Consider the following 16,745-nt stretch of genomic DNA (forward strand, 5'->3'; position numbering starts at 1 on the left):
ATGCTGTTTAGATTTTGGAGAATATCTTGTTTTTCAGAGCGTTGAGTGAAGATGACTAATACTGGACGAGATCGTGCTGATTTCTACCGTGTTGATCATGAATGTGAAAGATGGTGGGATACTGAACATTTGATATTAAAGACTCGGAGAGAAATAACAGACTGTCTGAATCTCGAATACCTTTGTGACGACAAAGATTACGAATAATTAGAATAGAATAGACTACCTCCCTGCACCTCCTTTACATTTCCCAAGAGAAATCCCGCGCGATCAAAAGAACATTGATGAAATATGAAAAGTACTGATATCCATTTCCCGAGTATGATCTTACGATCTATTTCATAATTTTGATTTCAAAATAACATGGCCTAGTCACCTTCGTATTGTTCTCGCTACTACTCTTACCCTTCGCCTATTTAATCGTTCTCTCCAATCCTATTTTATCCCTCTACTGATCAATGTGGGAATTCCCATCAAACTGAACAAAACGATTTCCAGTTTCTACGCCGGTTGAACACAGTCTGGAATTCCATCCTTTACACTATCAAAGGAACCGGAGTCAACGCCTTCGAGGTAACTATGGAATACTGTCATCCGCGATTCTCTATTCATGAAAAGCAAACACCAGGGGACTTTGCATCTAGATACTTGACCACAACAATGAAAATATGGTCGTCGCGTCTGCCTACGGAATTTACACAACACGAAGAACAATTTGGTTGATTGCCCGACGAACAATCAAAGTAATGTCATTACTGTCTCTAAGAATAATCCTGACTAGTGGCCCGAATCTCCCGACAGCCAGCAATTCACAACGAGGGCTCTGAAACAGATTGCAGAACTCAAGATCCAGAGACAGAAGAGATCACATTTGAGATTTTGAGATGCTACCTTTCTAGGAATTGACACCCCAGAAACATACCCAATCTAATAAAACTACCGACAATACAACCACCGTCAATTATCAACCAATAAGCTTGTTCTGCGAAACATCGAAACAAATCCCTCTTGTTGTGAAAATAACAACATTCTCAACACCTTCCTCTCCACCATCCTCAAATATCAATACCACTAGAAACAGAACGCCGACTCTTCTAGCACGAGTAATCCACCTTCACTCCAACCATTATTTCCTACCAACCAATCCACCACTAACGAAAAAAACAACTTCTTACCACCCCCAACTCAAAACCGCACCGGTAGCGAAGTATTCCGCGCCAATACCCTCGCGCATACCACGATATAGAAAGCCATTCGAGAAAAAATACTCATCAACAACAAAGAATATCAACAATCGAGTATAGCAATATCCCACAATTCATCTGAATTCCAAAGTTTTTGTCCACAAGAGAAGATATCAGCGCGATGCTGGCCTAGCTTAGAATAGAAGAACAATAGCCTTATTGCTCCAATCGAGTATCAGACTCGTCATAGCTTAAGCCACAGGGTACCTGTATGAATACCACTAGGGAACTAATTTTGATAGTAGTAGAGATGGGAAATGGCCTAGTATCATTTGCGCCGTTAAGCGATAAAAGGGATAAGCAGTGCGATCTATTTATTTGTCAATTATATGAGGTATTTGACATAAGGAATTTGAGATATGCAACATATTGATAATTGTTTCGACTAGTTATGGTCGTTTCATTGAAATGGGTTAGTAGTTGACGTGAAGTCAAAGTGCTTGCCGTTAGTGGCCGGAGATTCCGGGACAGGGCAGGAGGAGAAGAAAAAGGGTCTGTCATAATGGAAAATAATTTTTGAACAAAGTGGCATTGAGTAAAGTGTATATACAAATGAAGAGGAGTTACATGCCTGCTTGCCATTCCTAAATTCCATGTCCTGATTCATTCGCCAGTATTTACAAATTGTTCCATGTTATTCCCATTGAAGACCAATCGTCTATAATATCATCGTTCGTTTGTTGCTGTCTTCATTTCGCTCATATTGCTATACCTCGTGATATCAGACGATATGATATAACTCAGGCCGAGGCCACAATAGCTTCCACTCCCGCCGGAATTACCCTCGCTCTTCCAACTCCATGAACAAGCACAGCATCTAACCAAATTCTTTCTCTAACTTCTCCGGGTTTCTCCAATCCCCAGCCCCTCTCAGGGCCCCATCCCACAACTTTCTTATGTCTTTCTACTACCTCTCGTAATCCATTCATCATATCTCCAGTCCTCTGCACACCAGGAAAGGCATCAAATTCAACAGTTTGAATTCCCTTAACATCTCTAAATATTCCTTCTAATAGTTCCTGACAGAAGCCTTCATAAAACCCATCACCTGCCCTGAAACCTTTGAATATAGCGTCGGAAGGGTCGCATTCCACAAATATTTTTAGAACACGGACGGATGTGCAATCAGAAAGTCCAAGTAGAGGTGATACAATCCAACCTCTTGGAGGACTATTCCAGCCTGGACCTAGACGAAGTTCAAGTGTAGTGATAGAGTTGCGATATTGGGCTGGCAGACGCGCGAGTAATGGTTTCTTTGTCTTAAAATAGCGACCTGGATGAACAGGGAAGATACGGAAGGTATAGGTTGAGAAGAAGTGGTGGGATGATTCATTGTAGATTTGTTTGCAGACAGAGAATAGAGAGAGGAGTTTCTGACGATGAATGATGGAAAATGTTGTAGGGTCAAGGTCGATAATTGGAGGGAAAGGGGCGAATATAAGGGCATAAATTTTGGTTCGTAGTTCGGAGGGCAGAGAGAGAAATGGGAATGGTTGTTTCTGTTTGCGAGTGGCGAGAGTGATATCTTCAGCATCAGATGGATATGCTGAGGGGTAGGCGGATGAATTTGGGGTCGTGGAACCAGATACGGGCACGCTTGCTATTGCGCGGCGATTCCGTAAGGCTAAAGTATGATGTCTCATAGACGGCGCCATATCTATTGTTATTGTTCAGGTAGGAGTAAGTAAGTAGGTAGGACGACCAAATTGTGAAACTGTAGTTGTCGTCGATATACTGTAGAGTCTTGAGTGCTAGGTTGGATGAGTTTGAGGTGAATGAAGGAACCAAGTGGAGAGAGTCGCGTGCTAGGAAAGAGATACTGATTCAAAATCACAAATAAAAAGGTGAATCGCGTTGTATCTCAAATGATGAATAATGGAATAATATTTTCAAAACTTCAATTATACACAAGAAGAATCTTCCTATCAAGACTTGTGCCGAGTATATTCGGATAGATTATGAGGGAGGCCGAAAACACCCTCAAAATATCAATATTTCAATAAGATATGGAATGTTAGGACACCACGGGACTGAAGTTGTAATTGAGTAGCCGGTGCTCTTTCAAGCACCGGCTTAACATCCAATTCTTGAAAGTGTCATATTCGTTCTCCTCAGATTGTTCAACTCTTCGTCCACGGTTATTGTAGGCGCGATGAGTATAATTTCTGTCCACTGAGTGTCAACTTTAAGGAGAAAAGAGAAAGAGAATCAGAATGCGAAAATCAATTGATGCTTTTATGGTGGGGAGTTTGATGCCAATTGGAGCTAGTATTCATTGGTACTAGCTTCAATATTTCACCGCCCGCATCATTGTAGAAAATTGTATTTTGCTGCTTGTAAGGGAAAACTTGAGGAATCAGGTTATTTTATTGGGCCAAAGGAACTTGGAAGTTTCTCTTTCCTGACAAGAGCTTCATTCATATTCAATGCGATTGCGCATATAGTCTTTTCTTCATTAAAGTAAGCTGTGTATATTGATTCTTTTCCTTCATAATGTTGTCTAGAGCTATCGGAAGGTCGTTGCAAACGCCAGCTCTTAGAAATAGTTCGACAAATTTCCGAATAACCTCATCAACGTCATGGACTCGGTCGATGGCGAACAATCGCCGCCAGCCTAAGAAGCCTACAGATTATAATAGACCTTCGGGTACGCCAACACCATCCGGTCCAGCTGGAGCACAAGCTGCTTTTACTTCGCCAAAATCAGGACTGAGTAGTGATAAATCTGGTAACCCAGACTTCTCCAAGGCACAAGATGAAGTGAGTAAGGGAGCTTCACCACAGAGAAATACTGTACCACAATCAGAGGGAGGAGGCGCCAGTGTACCAAACCCAGATGCAAGGAAAGGTGAAAGTCCAGACTTCTCTGGCAAGCAAGATGAATTCGAGACCATCGCTGTCGACCCCGCACAAGCTGAATTCGAAAGTAAACCTCTACCAGATCTCACGCAAGGTATTCCTTCGACTTTGGATTTCGAATTGGCAAATAGAAAATCGAAGGCATCGCCATTGAACCTTACAGAAGCGGCAGATCCTGAAGAAGATCCTAGTGGTGGGGGTAAAGGTCGCGGGGAATTGCCAGCATCTGCGTATGTTTCTTCCTCGGAAAGAAAGAGAAACCAAATGGCCAACTACATGTATCTTGCATTCTTCATATCTGCGATCACTGGTACGGTGTATATGGGAAGAAATTGGGAAACAGAGGAAGAGGAAAGACTACATTCAGAAACTGCTCCATCGGGATGGTCACTCACTGGCATGTGGAATCGTGTCAGGGCCCGAACCGGAGACCAACTTGGTCACTACACCGAGCCAGCATTTACCAAGTTACTCCCCGATCCAAGTCCCATGTTTGAGCGCCCTTACACATTAGTTCTAAGTATGGAGGATCTTTTAATTCACAGTGAATGGACCAGAGAACATGGTTGGCGACTCGCAAAAAGACCCGGTGTGGATTATTTCTTGAGATATCTAAGTCAATATTACGAGCTGGTCATCTTTACCACTCAACCATCTACTTTAGCAGAGCCAGTTATTCGAAAATTCGATCCATATCATATCGTTACTTGGCCGCTTTTCCGAGAGGCAACACTTTATGAAAACGGAGAATATATCAAGGTAAGACTTTCGTGTCATCTTTCCCGTGACTGTTGCTAACTCGATATAGGATCTTTCATACCTCAACCGAGATCTTTCAAAGGTCATATTAATCGATACTAAAGCACACCACGCGAAGAAGCAACCAGAAAACGCAATAATCCTTAAGCCATGGATGGGTGACGTCAAAGACAAAGAACTTGTTTCTTTGATTCCTTTCCTTGAATATATCCCTACAATGCAATACGCCGATGTACGCAAAGCCTTGAAATCATTTGAAGGAACACATATTCCTACTGAATTTGCCAAACGTGAGGCAGTAGCGAGAAAGAAGTTCCAAGAACAACTTGCAGAGGAAAGAAAGAAGCACGGAAAGAGAGGTGGTGGTGTAGGATTACTAGGAAGTGCTTTGGGTATCAAGCCAGGTGGAATGATGGTGACAGATCCTAATGAACAGAGTCTAGCTGATGCGCTTGCTCAAGGAAAGATGTTGCAAGATTTAGCGAGAGAAAGGGGACAGAAGAACTACGAGGCATTTGATAGAGAAATTCGCGAGAATGGAGCAAAATGGTTGAAGGAAGAAGCCGAGATGGAGGAGAAGGCCAAGGAAGAGGGACTAAAGGCTATGAAGAGTGGAATGACGGGTGGTTGGTGGGGAAGTTCTTCGTCGTAATGGTTGATGAATTAGGGAATTAAAACGGACGAGTGTATATTTTGTATGTATCATGAATGAGGCGTCAAAAGGAATGAAGGACCTACGGCCTCGAATCTCACCTCTGCAAATGCGGCCGAGATTGGATTATGGTATCTCAGTTATGCTCGAGATAGATGGGTTATGCGATGTAGGATCGACGATCACGACTTGAATGTTATGATGCATTTAGGTAGCGTAGATGGAAGCTCGATCTGTACCTGTATCTGTATGTACTATAAATGTCTGAATACTCCCACAGCCCTTTTGCGTCGTGGTTTATATTGATGGATTTGCCAAGCTCGATACTGGTTTTATCGTACGGCCTTTTGTATCATTCTAAAGTTACTGAGTCTATAAACGTACAACGTGATTCAATCTCTCTTGCAGTTTATGGAGCATCTGGTGTCTTTGCCCATTCCTCTCGAATGTGGTATTTGTTTTCCCTAGAGTTGGTGTGTCTACAAACGAGGGCTTGGAGGTTGGTAATGATGATTGACGAGTTAGTGACATTTAAGTTGTGAGGGTATGTATGCTCGAGATAGCCAAAACTTTACAAATGAAGTGGAATTGACGTGTTGATACCAATGTTACTTTCACGTCTCTGATGACTCCAAGTCTTTACTACCTTTTGATAAAAGTGTGACGGGTGTTCGCAAGCAAAGATGATGATGGCTTCATATTGCTAGCTCGTTTTGCAGATGGGACAGAGATGATGTATGATGTGGTCGGTGTATGAAACCTGAATCAGCATGAAGGATGTAAAGAAACGAAAATCTAAAGCGGAGCACAACAGATCAGAGACGATGATTCGCAAAAAATGAATTGTTATTGGAAATATTGATATGTTGATATTTTTCTCTAGCTATCTATCTAGGTAGTTAGTTCTCTTTTGTGAGTATTTGCTAGCTCTGAGTAGATATTCAGGCATCTAGGTATCTAGGTATGCGAAAAGTGATGCATGCATGTATGCTTTCATGAAACTTTCACCTCGTGCAATATCAAGATGGTCGTAAAGACCAGGATCATGTAGTGTTTCTCCTCTTCTCATGACATCCTGTACTTGAATTTCTGAGTGTCCTTTGCTGCTGTGTTATTCTCTTCTTCTGAGATACGAAATCATGAGATAGGTATTTCCCAGATGTAAGATACTTTTTGAGGAGATCAATTCATCCCATGTATCTTCGTCAAGAAAAGATTGAAAGTCTTTCCTGTTCCGTTCTTGCATTCTTCATGAAGTTCATTGCAAAAGAAAATCATTTTGATGGCACCATTTCCCCGTGCGCTTGCTTGCAACAAAAGTATGTTTGTAGAGGAGAAATTTCAAGCAATGAAAACTAGCCTTGCAAAAAAATGAAAGCAAGTCACTCGCAAACTTCTCCCCCCCCTTCTCGTTCTCCTCAAAACCAAATTCTCAGCCCCCAAATCCGCTACTCTTTCCCGTATCATCTCTCAAATTCCTCGCTTCCACTCCCTCATATCCCTACACCCCTCCGTTAAAACTCATCCGATTCCCCATCGCTCTCGCGCGCAAACTCTCTCGCATTGCATCACTCGATCCCGATCGCATATGCGAATATGAATGACTCCCCACATTCGCATCCAGCCCCAATCCCAATCTCGTACTCGAACACGAAATCGTATTCGCATGGCTCGTTTGTAAACTCTTCTTTCCCCTTCTTTTCTTCCCTATCCCCCCTGTATTCTCCCTACTCATCTCCTGCATGATTCTCTCCGCTTCACTACTTCTTCCACTCACTCCCACACCGGTCGCAGAACTAAAACTAGAAGTCGAACTCGAACTCGAACGACCACCCAATCTCTTCATCTCATCAGGTACATCCTGCCACCTCAGGACAACTCTACATCTCCCCCTTCCCATGCATCTCTTAACTCTCTCCCAACGAATCCTATCTCGAGTAATTCCTCGATAAAATTCACACCACCAGATTCCCTCATTGGGAGATACTTCCTCGCTTATATCGACTCCGCTCTCATCTGTTATCATATCACCATAGGTATGTAATTCCTCTCCTTTTACTCCCGCTTCTCGTGCATATTTCCTTGTTTCCCGCTGTAGCAATCCCGGGTTCTGGGATACCTGTGCTGGAAAGGGATGATAGGGGTCACTTGGATCGTAAGGACGAGGTACCTCGACGGAGAGAAAATCCCCAGTGGGCGCGGTGTTGGAAAAGGGAATTTGATTTTCGGGCTGTGGAAAGAGGGTCCGGGTAGAAAATTCGAAGATGGGGACGCCTTGGAAGGAGAAATCGTAGTCTTGACGTTTGGCGATCTTTTTGGTGGGGAGACCGCGTTGGGTGTGGGAGAAGGTGGGTTCGAGGAGGGAGAGGGGGAGAGAGGTGTCTGGTTGGATGGGGTAGGTGGTTACATTTGAGAGGGGGACCGCGAGGCAGAGCCAGGTTGTGGGGGTGGGTTTGGGGAAATTGGGGGGTGTGGTGGAGGTGGTGGAGGTGGAGGTGGTGGGTATGCTGGTGGTTACGAGGGGGCGTTGGATGAAGATTGAGAGCCAGGGGTGGAGGGTACCGGTTATATCGGGTCTGTGGAGAGGTGTTAGTTATATCAAGAAAGACTTTTTGTTGTTGTTGAAGTTCGAATGATAGGTGGGAGTAGAGAAGGGCAATAAAGTGAAGAAACGGAATGACAGCAGAAATATTGCGTAAATTGTCAAAGAAAAGTACAGAAGAACAGAAGTACAATCGACAATAGAAAGTAGAGAGACAGCAACTTTGCCGTCCCATCTTCCCCAAGCCAAGAGTCAAGTCACACAACCACCGCACTGCAGCACTTCTCATGGCCTCACACCACTCCGATCCCCCCAATAGCAAAACCAAAAGCAAATTCAACAGCCCAACCTCGCAACCCAGAACTCAAAAAACTCAACAGAAAAAAAGAAAAGAAAAAGAAAAGAAAAAAAACTTACAAACCCAACTCCATAACCTCCACCCTCTCACAACTCGACATCCCATCCACCCCAAAATGGACCAACAACTGATTTCTAAACTCTCCCGTTCGTACATTCGGTGTGAAATCATGAAACGATATACTTCTGCATTCTCTCTTAACGGAACCGGTTATGGAAGCGCGGGAGAGGAGATATGCGCGGAGTCCTTCGCCGGTGTGGGGGTTGACTGAGGGGGGGAAGAAGGTGGTTTGTGTTGGAGTTGGAGATTCGTGGGTTGGGTTGGAAGTGGTTGATTGTCGTGCTGTTTTTTGGTGGTGAGGATGGTGGGAAGAAGAAGGATGAGATGGGTTGTTGGAGGAAGAACGAAGAGTGTCGAACGAAGCGCGGATATCTTGGAGATATTGTGCTGTGGTATTCGTATTATATGCTTCCTTTGCATGCGTGTTCGTGTTCATATGCATATTCGTGCTCATATCTTCCCGACCATTTCCAACATCGTCTTCACTCATAACACCATCCTCTCGCTCAGCAAGATCCTCTCCCTCTCCATTTTCATTTCCACCTCCCCTCACTCCCTCCTCTCTCCCCAAACCCTTAAGTCCCAAATCTACCAACGTCCCCTCCCTCCCCACAACCAAATTACACGCATCATCCCTCCCCATCCCCATCAACAAGTCAAACGGCAAATCATTTCTCACACCCACCACCGCCTGTAGTCTCCGACTTGCAGCTCTCACAAACGGCGCGCGATCATCTTGATGTTTGCTCAATATCTGAGACGCATTTCTTTGATTCACAGCTGCGTGATTAACGTGGGAAACTTGTGGATGAGGTCCTTGAGCAATATATTGCGCAGTGAGGTGATCGAGAATTGGCGAGTGAGGTTCTAAACGGCATGGAACGGAGGGGGAAGGGAGATCGGTGGGGAAGATGGTGGTTTCGGGGATGGATGGTGAGGAGTGGGTTTGAGGCGAAGATGAGGAAATAGTATGATGGGAATATGAAGGTGCGCGAGAAGGTTCGATGTTTTCTTGTTGCGACGGCGAATCATATTTTGCAGGTCCAGATTCCACTTCGTTGAGATCAATCGATTGTGGTGTATCGGCTGGTAAAGTGATGGGAGAATATGATGGTGCTCTAGGTGTGTCCATTTCTTCTTGATGCCATTCGGCATATGCTTGTTCCATTTTGCGTTTTGTTCCGATGGAAGGTGGAGTGGTGGGATTATTTCGATCGATAGGATTGTAATGATATTTCCACTGAGGTAAAGGTAGAGGTAAAGGTGAAGGTGAAGAAGCACGTGCGCGCGCTGGTGACGAAGAGCGATTTGGTGTAGAATTAAAATCAGATTCGCTATCGTCTGTATGGAGGGTATTATCAGAGTCTGAAGGCGTAGCGAAACGATCACTCAGATCGGTCATGGATTTCCTCGGGTTATAAACGTAACCTGCTTGTTTTGCCGTAAGGGTAAAATCCCAACGACCCGTTGCTGGGATTGGTTTTGCTGCGGTCTTGACAACAGGCTCTGGAGTTGGTGATGGTGGCGTAAGTGCTCTTCTCTTCGAGCTCGGTGTATCAGAGAAATCGGATTCTGATTCGGGATTGGAAGGTGAAGGTGAAGCGAACGGACTAGCTACACTTGGTTCTGCAATCGGTTCTGGGACGGTTGCTGGAGGAGCTACCCATGTAATTTCCTCTTCTCTATCACTTGGTGTATCCGCAGAATCAAAGTCTGAATCCTCGTCGTCTGCGTCTGTTTCTCTCTCTTCAAAACCAATATGGCTGGCAAGGCCGTACTTCGCCTTCTTTCCTGGTCTTTCGTCTGCCGTTCCTTCCGCTGGTCTCTTACCAGACCAAGAACCAGAATCCGCTGAATGTAAAGAAGTCGGAGAATCTTCCATTAATGATGGAAGAAGAGACGGTGCGGAAGATGAATTTGATGGGAAGGAATTGCAAGAGTTATGGAGGTTAAGGCGAGGGAGGATATGAGGTGGGAGAGGGAATTTTCTTCCAGAATCTCCAACAGTTTTCTTTGGAGTGAATAGTTCTTGTTTTTCTAGAAAAAAAAAATGTAATTGTCAGTAAAGGTTTGAATAAGGAAGAAGTATGGACGAGAAAGAAGAGAGTCTAGTTCTTCCAAACTTGGTCGAAAGGAAGACAATTAAGTGCCGCCTTTCTCACCACTATAGACTTGAGACTCCAGAATTTTGGGCTGAGAAAGACAATATACTATCATCTTACTTGCCAACATCAAGAGAATCACTAGATTATTGCTCCCCAAAGAAACATCATCTCCATCTCCATCATCTCCACCATCTCGCTAGGGACATGATATGGGGACTTACCAATATTTGCTTGGGCAATTTTCCAATGTGGCCTAAGACCAGGGAGAAGAAATAAAACCATTATCACAATTCTTCAATCAAAAATTGTAATTTGTATGGTGTTGTCGTTATTGTTTATATGGTTGTGAAACAAGAAAAAGCACAAGAAGTCGCACTCACGATTCTCTCAAAAAAACCCATCAATTATCTACAACTTTTATTCCGCACACTCAAACAATTTATCAACCAATTATTAATGATCATATGACTCTAACCTTCCCAGCCTCCCGAATTGAAACCCTCACAATACTAAATATTCTATTCTTCAAGGTGAACATAACGAATTATTGGCTACTGATTATTTCCTCCCTGGGAATCTCTCGCTTAATTTCCATTGTGCAGCAATTGCAAGCAAAAGTGAATATTCAAAGTAAGATATACCAATCTCGTGGGGATAAGAATGAAAGTGCATGATGGTAGTTAGATGAAAGCAGTTGATAGATATGAGAAGATGAAGCTGAGATGAAGCTCATTGTCAATGAACCTTTACTGAAAAAATCTGTGGCCACTATGGGAAGAGATAAACTTCAACTACAGCACTGCTACACTTGCCCCCTCCTTACAAGACCAAAAAAGACAGAGGAGCTAAATCGGTGAATATAGACAATCAATTCATCCAAGTTGCATTTCCTTTGATTTTTTGAATCTTCAATCTAGAATTTAGGATATATCTCTTTCTCCTCATGAATGCCCAAGCACAAATAAACCTTTCCTCGAACTTCCATATATCAACTAACCACAACCTCAGCACAAAACAATGTCTTATACTAATAACAAAAGAAAGACGATTGTACATGGTGAATAAATAAATAACATCATGCCGTCTCATCCATCCATCCTTTCATACTTCTAATGTTCATCTTACACTTGCCTTCTCGCCTTCTTCATACCTTCACTCACCCTCCCCATGTATCTCATCCCATCTAGACACCACCCTACAATCAAATCACATAACACCTAGGTACCTATGATTTCTATTCACTCATCAATCTATCCAAAAATGTCAATTCTGTTATCTTTCACCAAGCACAAAGACGGTTCAAGATAGACTATCCTTGCATCCCCAAATGATATACCAGTTGCTCCTCATTTGTTGCTCACTTGTTAACAAACACTTGTCAACATCGCATACCGCCAACACACTCACATGCTTAACAATCTGCAAATAAAACAGACTCTTGTCTTTTAATTTCATTATTAAGTATCTATTAAAGTCGTTCTAGAATAACAGATATTGACCAACTAATTCATGCTTTTTATATACACAGGATACAATGACCTGTATATCCCATATTTGAAGAAAGTAACCCTATTGCGTCTAAGATGACACAATGCAAATCCAACGCCGCGCTTTCATTTATCATAACGCGCATATGTACCGAATTAGGGTGAAAGGATTCCTCCGCGTATCATAATCGTTTATACATATCAAGCCATCAAGGCTGAGAAAAGAAGATTTTTTGAAGGGTATCGAGAATCTATAGCCAGTACATGAAACCGAACATAACTGCAGCTAATCCTACACTCATGCCAGTAATTTCTTTACCCCCAGATGCGCTACCCTTTGTTGAGGTTGCAGATGCAGCTGATCCAGTCGCGCTTCCGGTAGAAGATGCTGATCCAGAGGTTGTTGTGGCAGTGCCAGTTGCTTCTTTCTGGCCAATAGATGGCAATTTTACATCACCATCGACCAACCAGCCTCCAGAAGTCGATGCAGGGCAAGCAGGTGGTGTAAGAGTTGGCGAATAAGCAGAGCTTGCAACACCAGTTGGAGTCAAAGTTGACCATTGACTTTGGAGATTGGCGAAATCTGGAGAAACAGGGGTTGGAGTTCCGCCGCGAGAAAATCCACCTGCAACATTTGTTGCGACAGCAGTAGCTGCAACAGTTGGTCCATAACTGATCAATCCATAGTCATTGGCCTCTTCGATCCATTCATAAACAATCGCACCAGACCATTGATCATCCATCTCCGAACCGAGAATTGCTGCTTGGTCCTGGAATGTTCTGGGTTTGACTGTGTTGCATCCGGTCTCTGAGAAAAAAATTGGAATATTATAACCCTCGGCGTAAGTATTTAGGGTCTTGTAACCAGAAGTAGAAAAATCACTATCGCCGCACCATTCGTATGCATTCAAACCAAAGAAATCGATAGCCTCGGAAGTATTGGTGCCGCAAGCAAGGTAATTTTGAAGCATAGGACGTAATTCCGCAATATCTGCCGCAGAGTAGCCAACGGGAATTTCACGGTATCCTTTCGAAGTTCTGTATGCCTTCATATCTCTGGCAGCGGCTTTGATGAATGGTGCCGCTAGAGATTGGTTGTTCGTAGCAATAACCTCATTTCCCACGAAGAATCCAAGGGTGTTGTCGAATTTGGCGAACGCATCCATTACTTTGCTAAATGCGGTGTATTGACTTTCGTTCCAGGTCGCATCAGTCTGTTAAAGGGGTCAGCTGTATTTTTTTCTGCTCATGGAATAATGTATGTCATACTGGAGTGATTGCAGTATTGAACGTATCCAAATCCAAGAAAAGGTAAACCCCAGCATCTGCGAAAGCAGTCATACATCCAGAGTGATCTCCTGAAGGGTCAACGTGGTAAACGCGAATGGCATTTGCGCCCAGAGTTTTCATTAAAGAGGCATCCAGTTGGCATTGGTTAGTGTCGATTAAAGGATCAGCTTCGGTCAACTGGTATGCGACACCTAGAAATATTGTCAGCCAAGAATCCAAGAGTATGATACATCCAAACCTTACCTTTGATAAAGAATTGATCGCCATCACTTGTAAAGAATTTCGAACCGGTTACCGAGATCGTAGCAATGGCGTTAACGGTAGTGATAGCTAGACTGGCAATCAAGCCAGCTCTGGCAATGGACTTTGAAAACATGATGCGAATAGTAAATATTATTGTATGTACAAAGATCGAAATGGCGAGTGGTAAAAGAATGAAAGTCAACGCGATGTTGAAATTGGGGATATTGCGGACCAGGTAGTTGAAGGAAAGATTGTAGTAGGCTGGTCAAATGTGGATATGGGAGCTGAAAGGAGGGAGGTAAATAGCAACTGATGGAGAAGCTTCTTGTCTTTATTAGATGGATTGAATTTGCATCCACAACAGGTTCCAAGGTATCTCTGGTTCTTCTCCGTCTCCTTGCCAATGTTTAGGCTAGAATGGTAACGACCGACTAGTTTGGGGTGCGGGATGAAGATTGAGGTGGAGATCCAAACGTTGACCAAGTCTCAAATCGATATGGGGGGATTTCGGAATGTAGAAAGAAGTCTAGAGCGTTCCTGCGTTTTATGAAAAGGACTATAATTGTGTAGTAAGTCGGTGGAGCGAGGGAGCAATAATGAGGCACAAGTATGTCCTGAGTAAGTACGGTTTGGTTATTGGCAAGAGTGTATTTGAAGTATATAAGAACGAGAGTCAATAGTCAATAGTCAATAGCATTAGTCAATACTCAATACTCAATAAACAACAGCGGAAGGAGGAAAGCGACAGGATGAGGATAACAATCCACGAAAGTTGGTTGGGTTGTGAACGAGAGGTAACCTTGGTTGAAGACTCGAGGTGATACTGTATTAGAATATGCGAGAGCAAGGAGGAAGATTGTGAATCCATCATCTTGGAGTTTAGCTTCGGTCACTTTTTTCTCTTTGGTACGGCGCACACACAGTGAATTAAGGAAAAATCAAGGTTTTGGTGAAATCCCATGTTTATTGAGACCAATCAGCAATTGATATGATGGTTAAATAATTCCCATGTTTGTATCTCTTCCTTTCTTCGTATTGTGATTGGTCAATCAGTCTATAAACACTATTTCACTATGCAGTTATTACCTAGTGATTCCTGGTGATTACCTAGCTAGGTAGTCATTATCCAGGTCGTAATCCACTCCTTTGCATCACATTTGCATTGAGATGAACGGCGCAGGAAATTGTAAAAGCTTCAGTTCCCCCTTATGAACACTTTTTGCTACGATGTAACCACACCTCCTCCTTATTCTACTTGTGCTTCACTGCTCCGTCGAAAAGCTGTTATCGTAAAGCGGCTTACATAACTCCGATATCGATAGATTACTTAATTGGTCACATGGCAAATAGAAAGGAGGTTTTTATGGATAACCCAGCGACAAAATTTGGGATCTATCACAAGAATGGTTTAGCCCGTTTTGATGTTTCATTACTTACCCAGGTAGCGTGAAGAGCTCTCACCGAGGTCAACCTGGGAAGCATCTGTTTCTTATTGTTCGGCACTCAACTCTCCAATTTTACAACTCCAAGCGATGGATCACTGGCATGAAACCAAGACCTGAGTACATGTTGTCGAACTTCATCAAGCACATAGCTATCTTGGGTTGAAATTGAGATGAAAACTCATCAAGCTGCTACTGCTATACTGCTGTACTACAGTGTATACATAGCAATGACTCTTTGACTCCATACTATCTATCCAACTCGTTCCAGAGTCTTTCTCGTCTCATGTTCCCCGGCATTTGTTATCACATGTATTGGGGGTTTGACTCTTAGCCCACTGATCCCTCAGGAATACTAATCCTCGACAAAGTCAGCTCAGTCTTCATACTTAAGCGCTGTTTTCATCTGGTCAACTCCCGCCATTGTTTTCGCCTTGATCTCATTCGGCCAACACTCCTGTTGGTTTCGGGCGCTATTATAGTGCATCCATCTACGTGGAAACTGAAATGCGCGTCTCAAGCCATTTTAGCTGCGGCTCTCTAGTGGCTGCGCTATGCAAAAGAGTCTTGCAGCGCTATATCGAACGCTAGAAGATGACCGGAAAAATGATTGTTAGTGCATCGTTGTTCATTGCGCGTATGCCGCTGGAATTTGCCCCCAATTTTTCTTAACGTCGTTTAGAACAAGCTGAAGATTTTCTCGTGGCGGTGCCTCTATTCCAAATTATGTACACCACCCACATTCATTAAAGATCATATTCCTAATAAGCAAGATTCATGTTGGATTTCACATGCACCCTGTTCGGTATATCCGAGCACATTTTTGAGGATTGGGATCATCATTTCTCTAACTTGTCGTTTGTACATTCTTTGTGGTAGGAATCCAAAGTGGATGAGCTTCTCCTTACCGTGCTTAATTTTAAATTCTTTGGGAATCATTTTTGTGGTTCTCATGAGGCTCCACACTCTTCGCACTTTCGGATGGCGTTAAGGAAGTTTACACACCCTGAATTCAATGAAGATTTGGATAGGGACCATCTGGATAATGCGATAGATGCGATGCCAGATTACACATTCCAAACAGCTTTTGCTATATCCTGACAATTGGTTCGTTGATGGCTTTGACGAATCCAATTTGATGCGCCGGTCCAGTACCGTCAATATCGTACCGAAGACTTACACTTATAATAAAAGCTCTTCGCCCAGTCATGAATTATATGGTATTGAAAGATTCTCATCTACGAACTGGCAGTTTGTCGCGATCTAGCCATGTTCAATATTGTATCTGAAATCTGAAAACTACCTGGCGGGCTCAAATCTAACAAGACAAACATATCGTCCAGGTGATGCACAAGATTCATCACAGATTAGGTGTGTCAGATATCTAGTGACTATCTCACGTCTAACCATAGCTGTTGTAGTAGTAGTAAATTCATAATCGTTTCGATCTATATAGCTATGCTAAGACCATGCGATGCGCCTGTATCTGTGTCTAATTGAATGAAGTAGATAGGAAAAAGATATAAAAACCTACCCCCCCCCGGTGTCCCACCGCCATAGCTGTTGTATGAAAACAATTCGTTAGGAAATTCTCACTACATACGGTGTTGAATGCCCAATCATGTTCAGTAGTCTTGGTCAGTAATGTTGTTCTCCGTTTCCTTATTGGAACTCCGTATCTTGATCCGCTGACTATTGTCATTG

At 43.1% G+C, this 16,745-nt stretch overlaps 4 protein-coding genes across 4 annotated transcripts; 1 reads left to right on the top strand and 3 right to left on the bottom strand.

Annotated features, from left to right (window-relative positions):
* Window positions 1-1,984: 1,984 nt before the first annotated feature.
* EAF01_002642 (uncharacterized protein) lies at window positions 1,985-2,899 on the bottom strand (the record flags this gene model as incomplete). The annotated part of the gene is made up of 1 exon (XM_038910895.1): window positions 1,985-2,899. The coding sequence occupies one exon, from the start codon at window positions 2,897-2,899 to the stop codon at window positions 1,985-1,987; it is 915 nt and encodes a 304-aa protein (XP_038773817.1).
* Window positions 2,900-3,613: 714 nt separating this feature from the next.
* Window positions 3,614-5,864, top strand: EAF01_002643 (uncharacterized protein). Its single transcript, XM_038910896.1, has 2 exons — window positions 3,614-4,862; window positions 4,912-5,864. Exons 1-2 carry the CDS (start codon window positions 3,738-3,740, stop codon window positions 5,512-5,514), a joined length of 1,728 nt encoding a protein of 575 aa, XP_038773818.1. The 5' UTR covers window positions 3,614-3,737; the 3' UTR covers window positions 5,515-5,864.
* A 1,151-nt stretch (window positions 5,865-7,015) lies between these two features.
* Window positions 7,016-10,861, bottom strand: EAF01_002644 (uncharacterized protein; the record flags this gene model as incomplete). Its single annotated transcript, XM_038910897.1, has 3 exons — window positions 7,016-8,090; window positions 8,474-10,511; window positions 10,801-10,861. The coding sequence occupies 3 exons, from the start codon at window positions 10,859-10,861 to the stop codon at window positions 7,016-7,018; spliced, it is 3,174 nt and encodes a 1,057-aa protein (XP_038773819.1).
* A 1,004-nt stretch (window positions 10,862-11,865) lies between these two features.
* Window positions 11,866-14,484, bottom strand: EAF01_002645 (uncharacterized protein). The gene is made up of 3 exons (XM_038910898.1): window positions 13,600-14,484; window positions 13,336-13,547; window positions 11,866-13,280 (listed from the first exon to the last, which is right to left on the bottom strand). The coding sequence occupies exons 1-3, from the start codon at window positions 13,730-13,732 to the stop codon at window positions 12,318-12,320; spliced, it is 1,308 nt and encodes a 435-aa protein (XP_038773820.1). The 5' UTR covers window positions 13,733-14,484; the 3' UTR covers window positions 11,866-12,317.
* Window positions 14,485-16,745: the final 2,261 nt, after the last annotated feature.

Source organism: Botrytis porri (assembly GCF_014898465.1).
Source record: "Botrytis porri strain MUCL 3234 chromosome Unknown BPOR_003, whole genome shotgun sequence".
NCBI lineage: Eukaryota > Fungi > Ascomycota > Leotiomycetes > Helotiales > Sclerotiniaceae > Botrytis > Botrytis porri.

Bases quoted from the DNA above. Each gene is read 5' to 3' on its own strand.
- EAF01_002643 (XM_038910896.1), top strand. From the start codon at position 3,738: ATGTTGTCTAGAGCTATCGGAAGGTCGTTGCAAACGCCAGCTCTTAGA. The intron at 4,863-4,911 runs GTAAGACTTTCG...AACTCGATATAG, and splicing joins AAAACGGAGAATATATCAAG to GATCTTTCATACCTCAACCG.
- EAF01_002645 (XM_038910898.1), bottom strand. From the start codon at position 13,732: ATGTTTTCAAAGTCCATTGCCAGAGCTGGCTTGATTGCCAGTCTAGCT. The intron at 13,548-13,599 runs GTAAGGTTTGGA...CAATATTTCTAG, and splicing joins CGATCAATTCTTTATCAAAG to GTGTCGCATACCAGTTGACC. The intron at 13,281-13,335 runs GTATGACATACA...CCCCTTTAACAG, and splicing joins TCAATACTGCAATCACTCCA to ACTGATGCGACCTGGAACGA.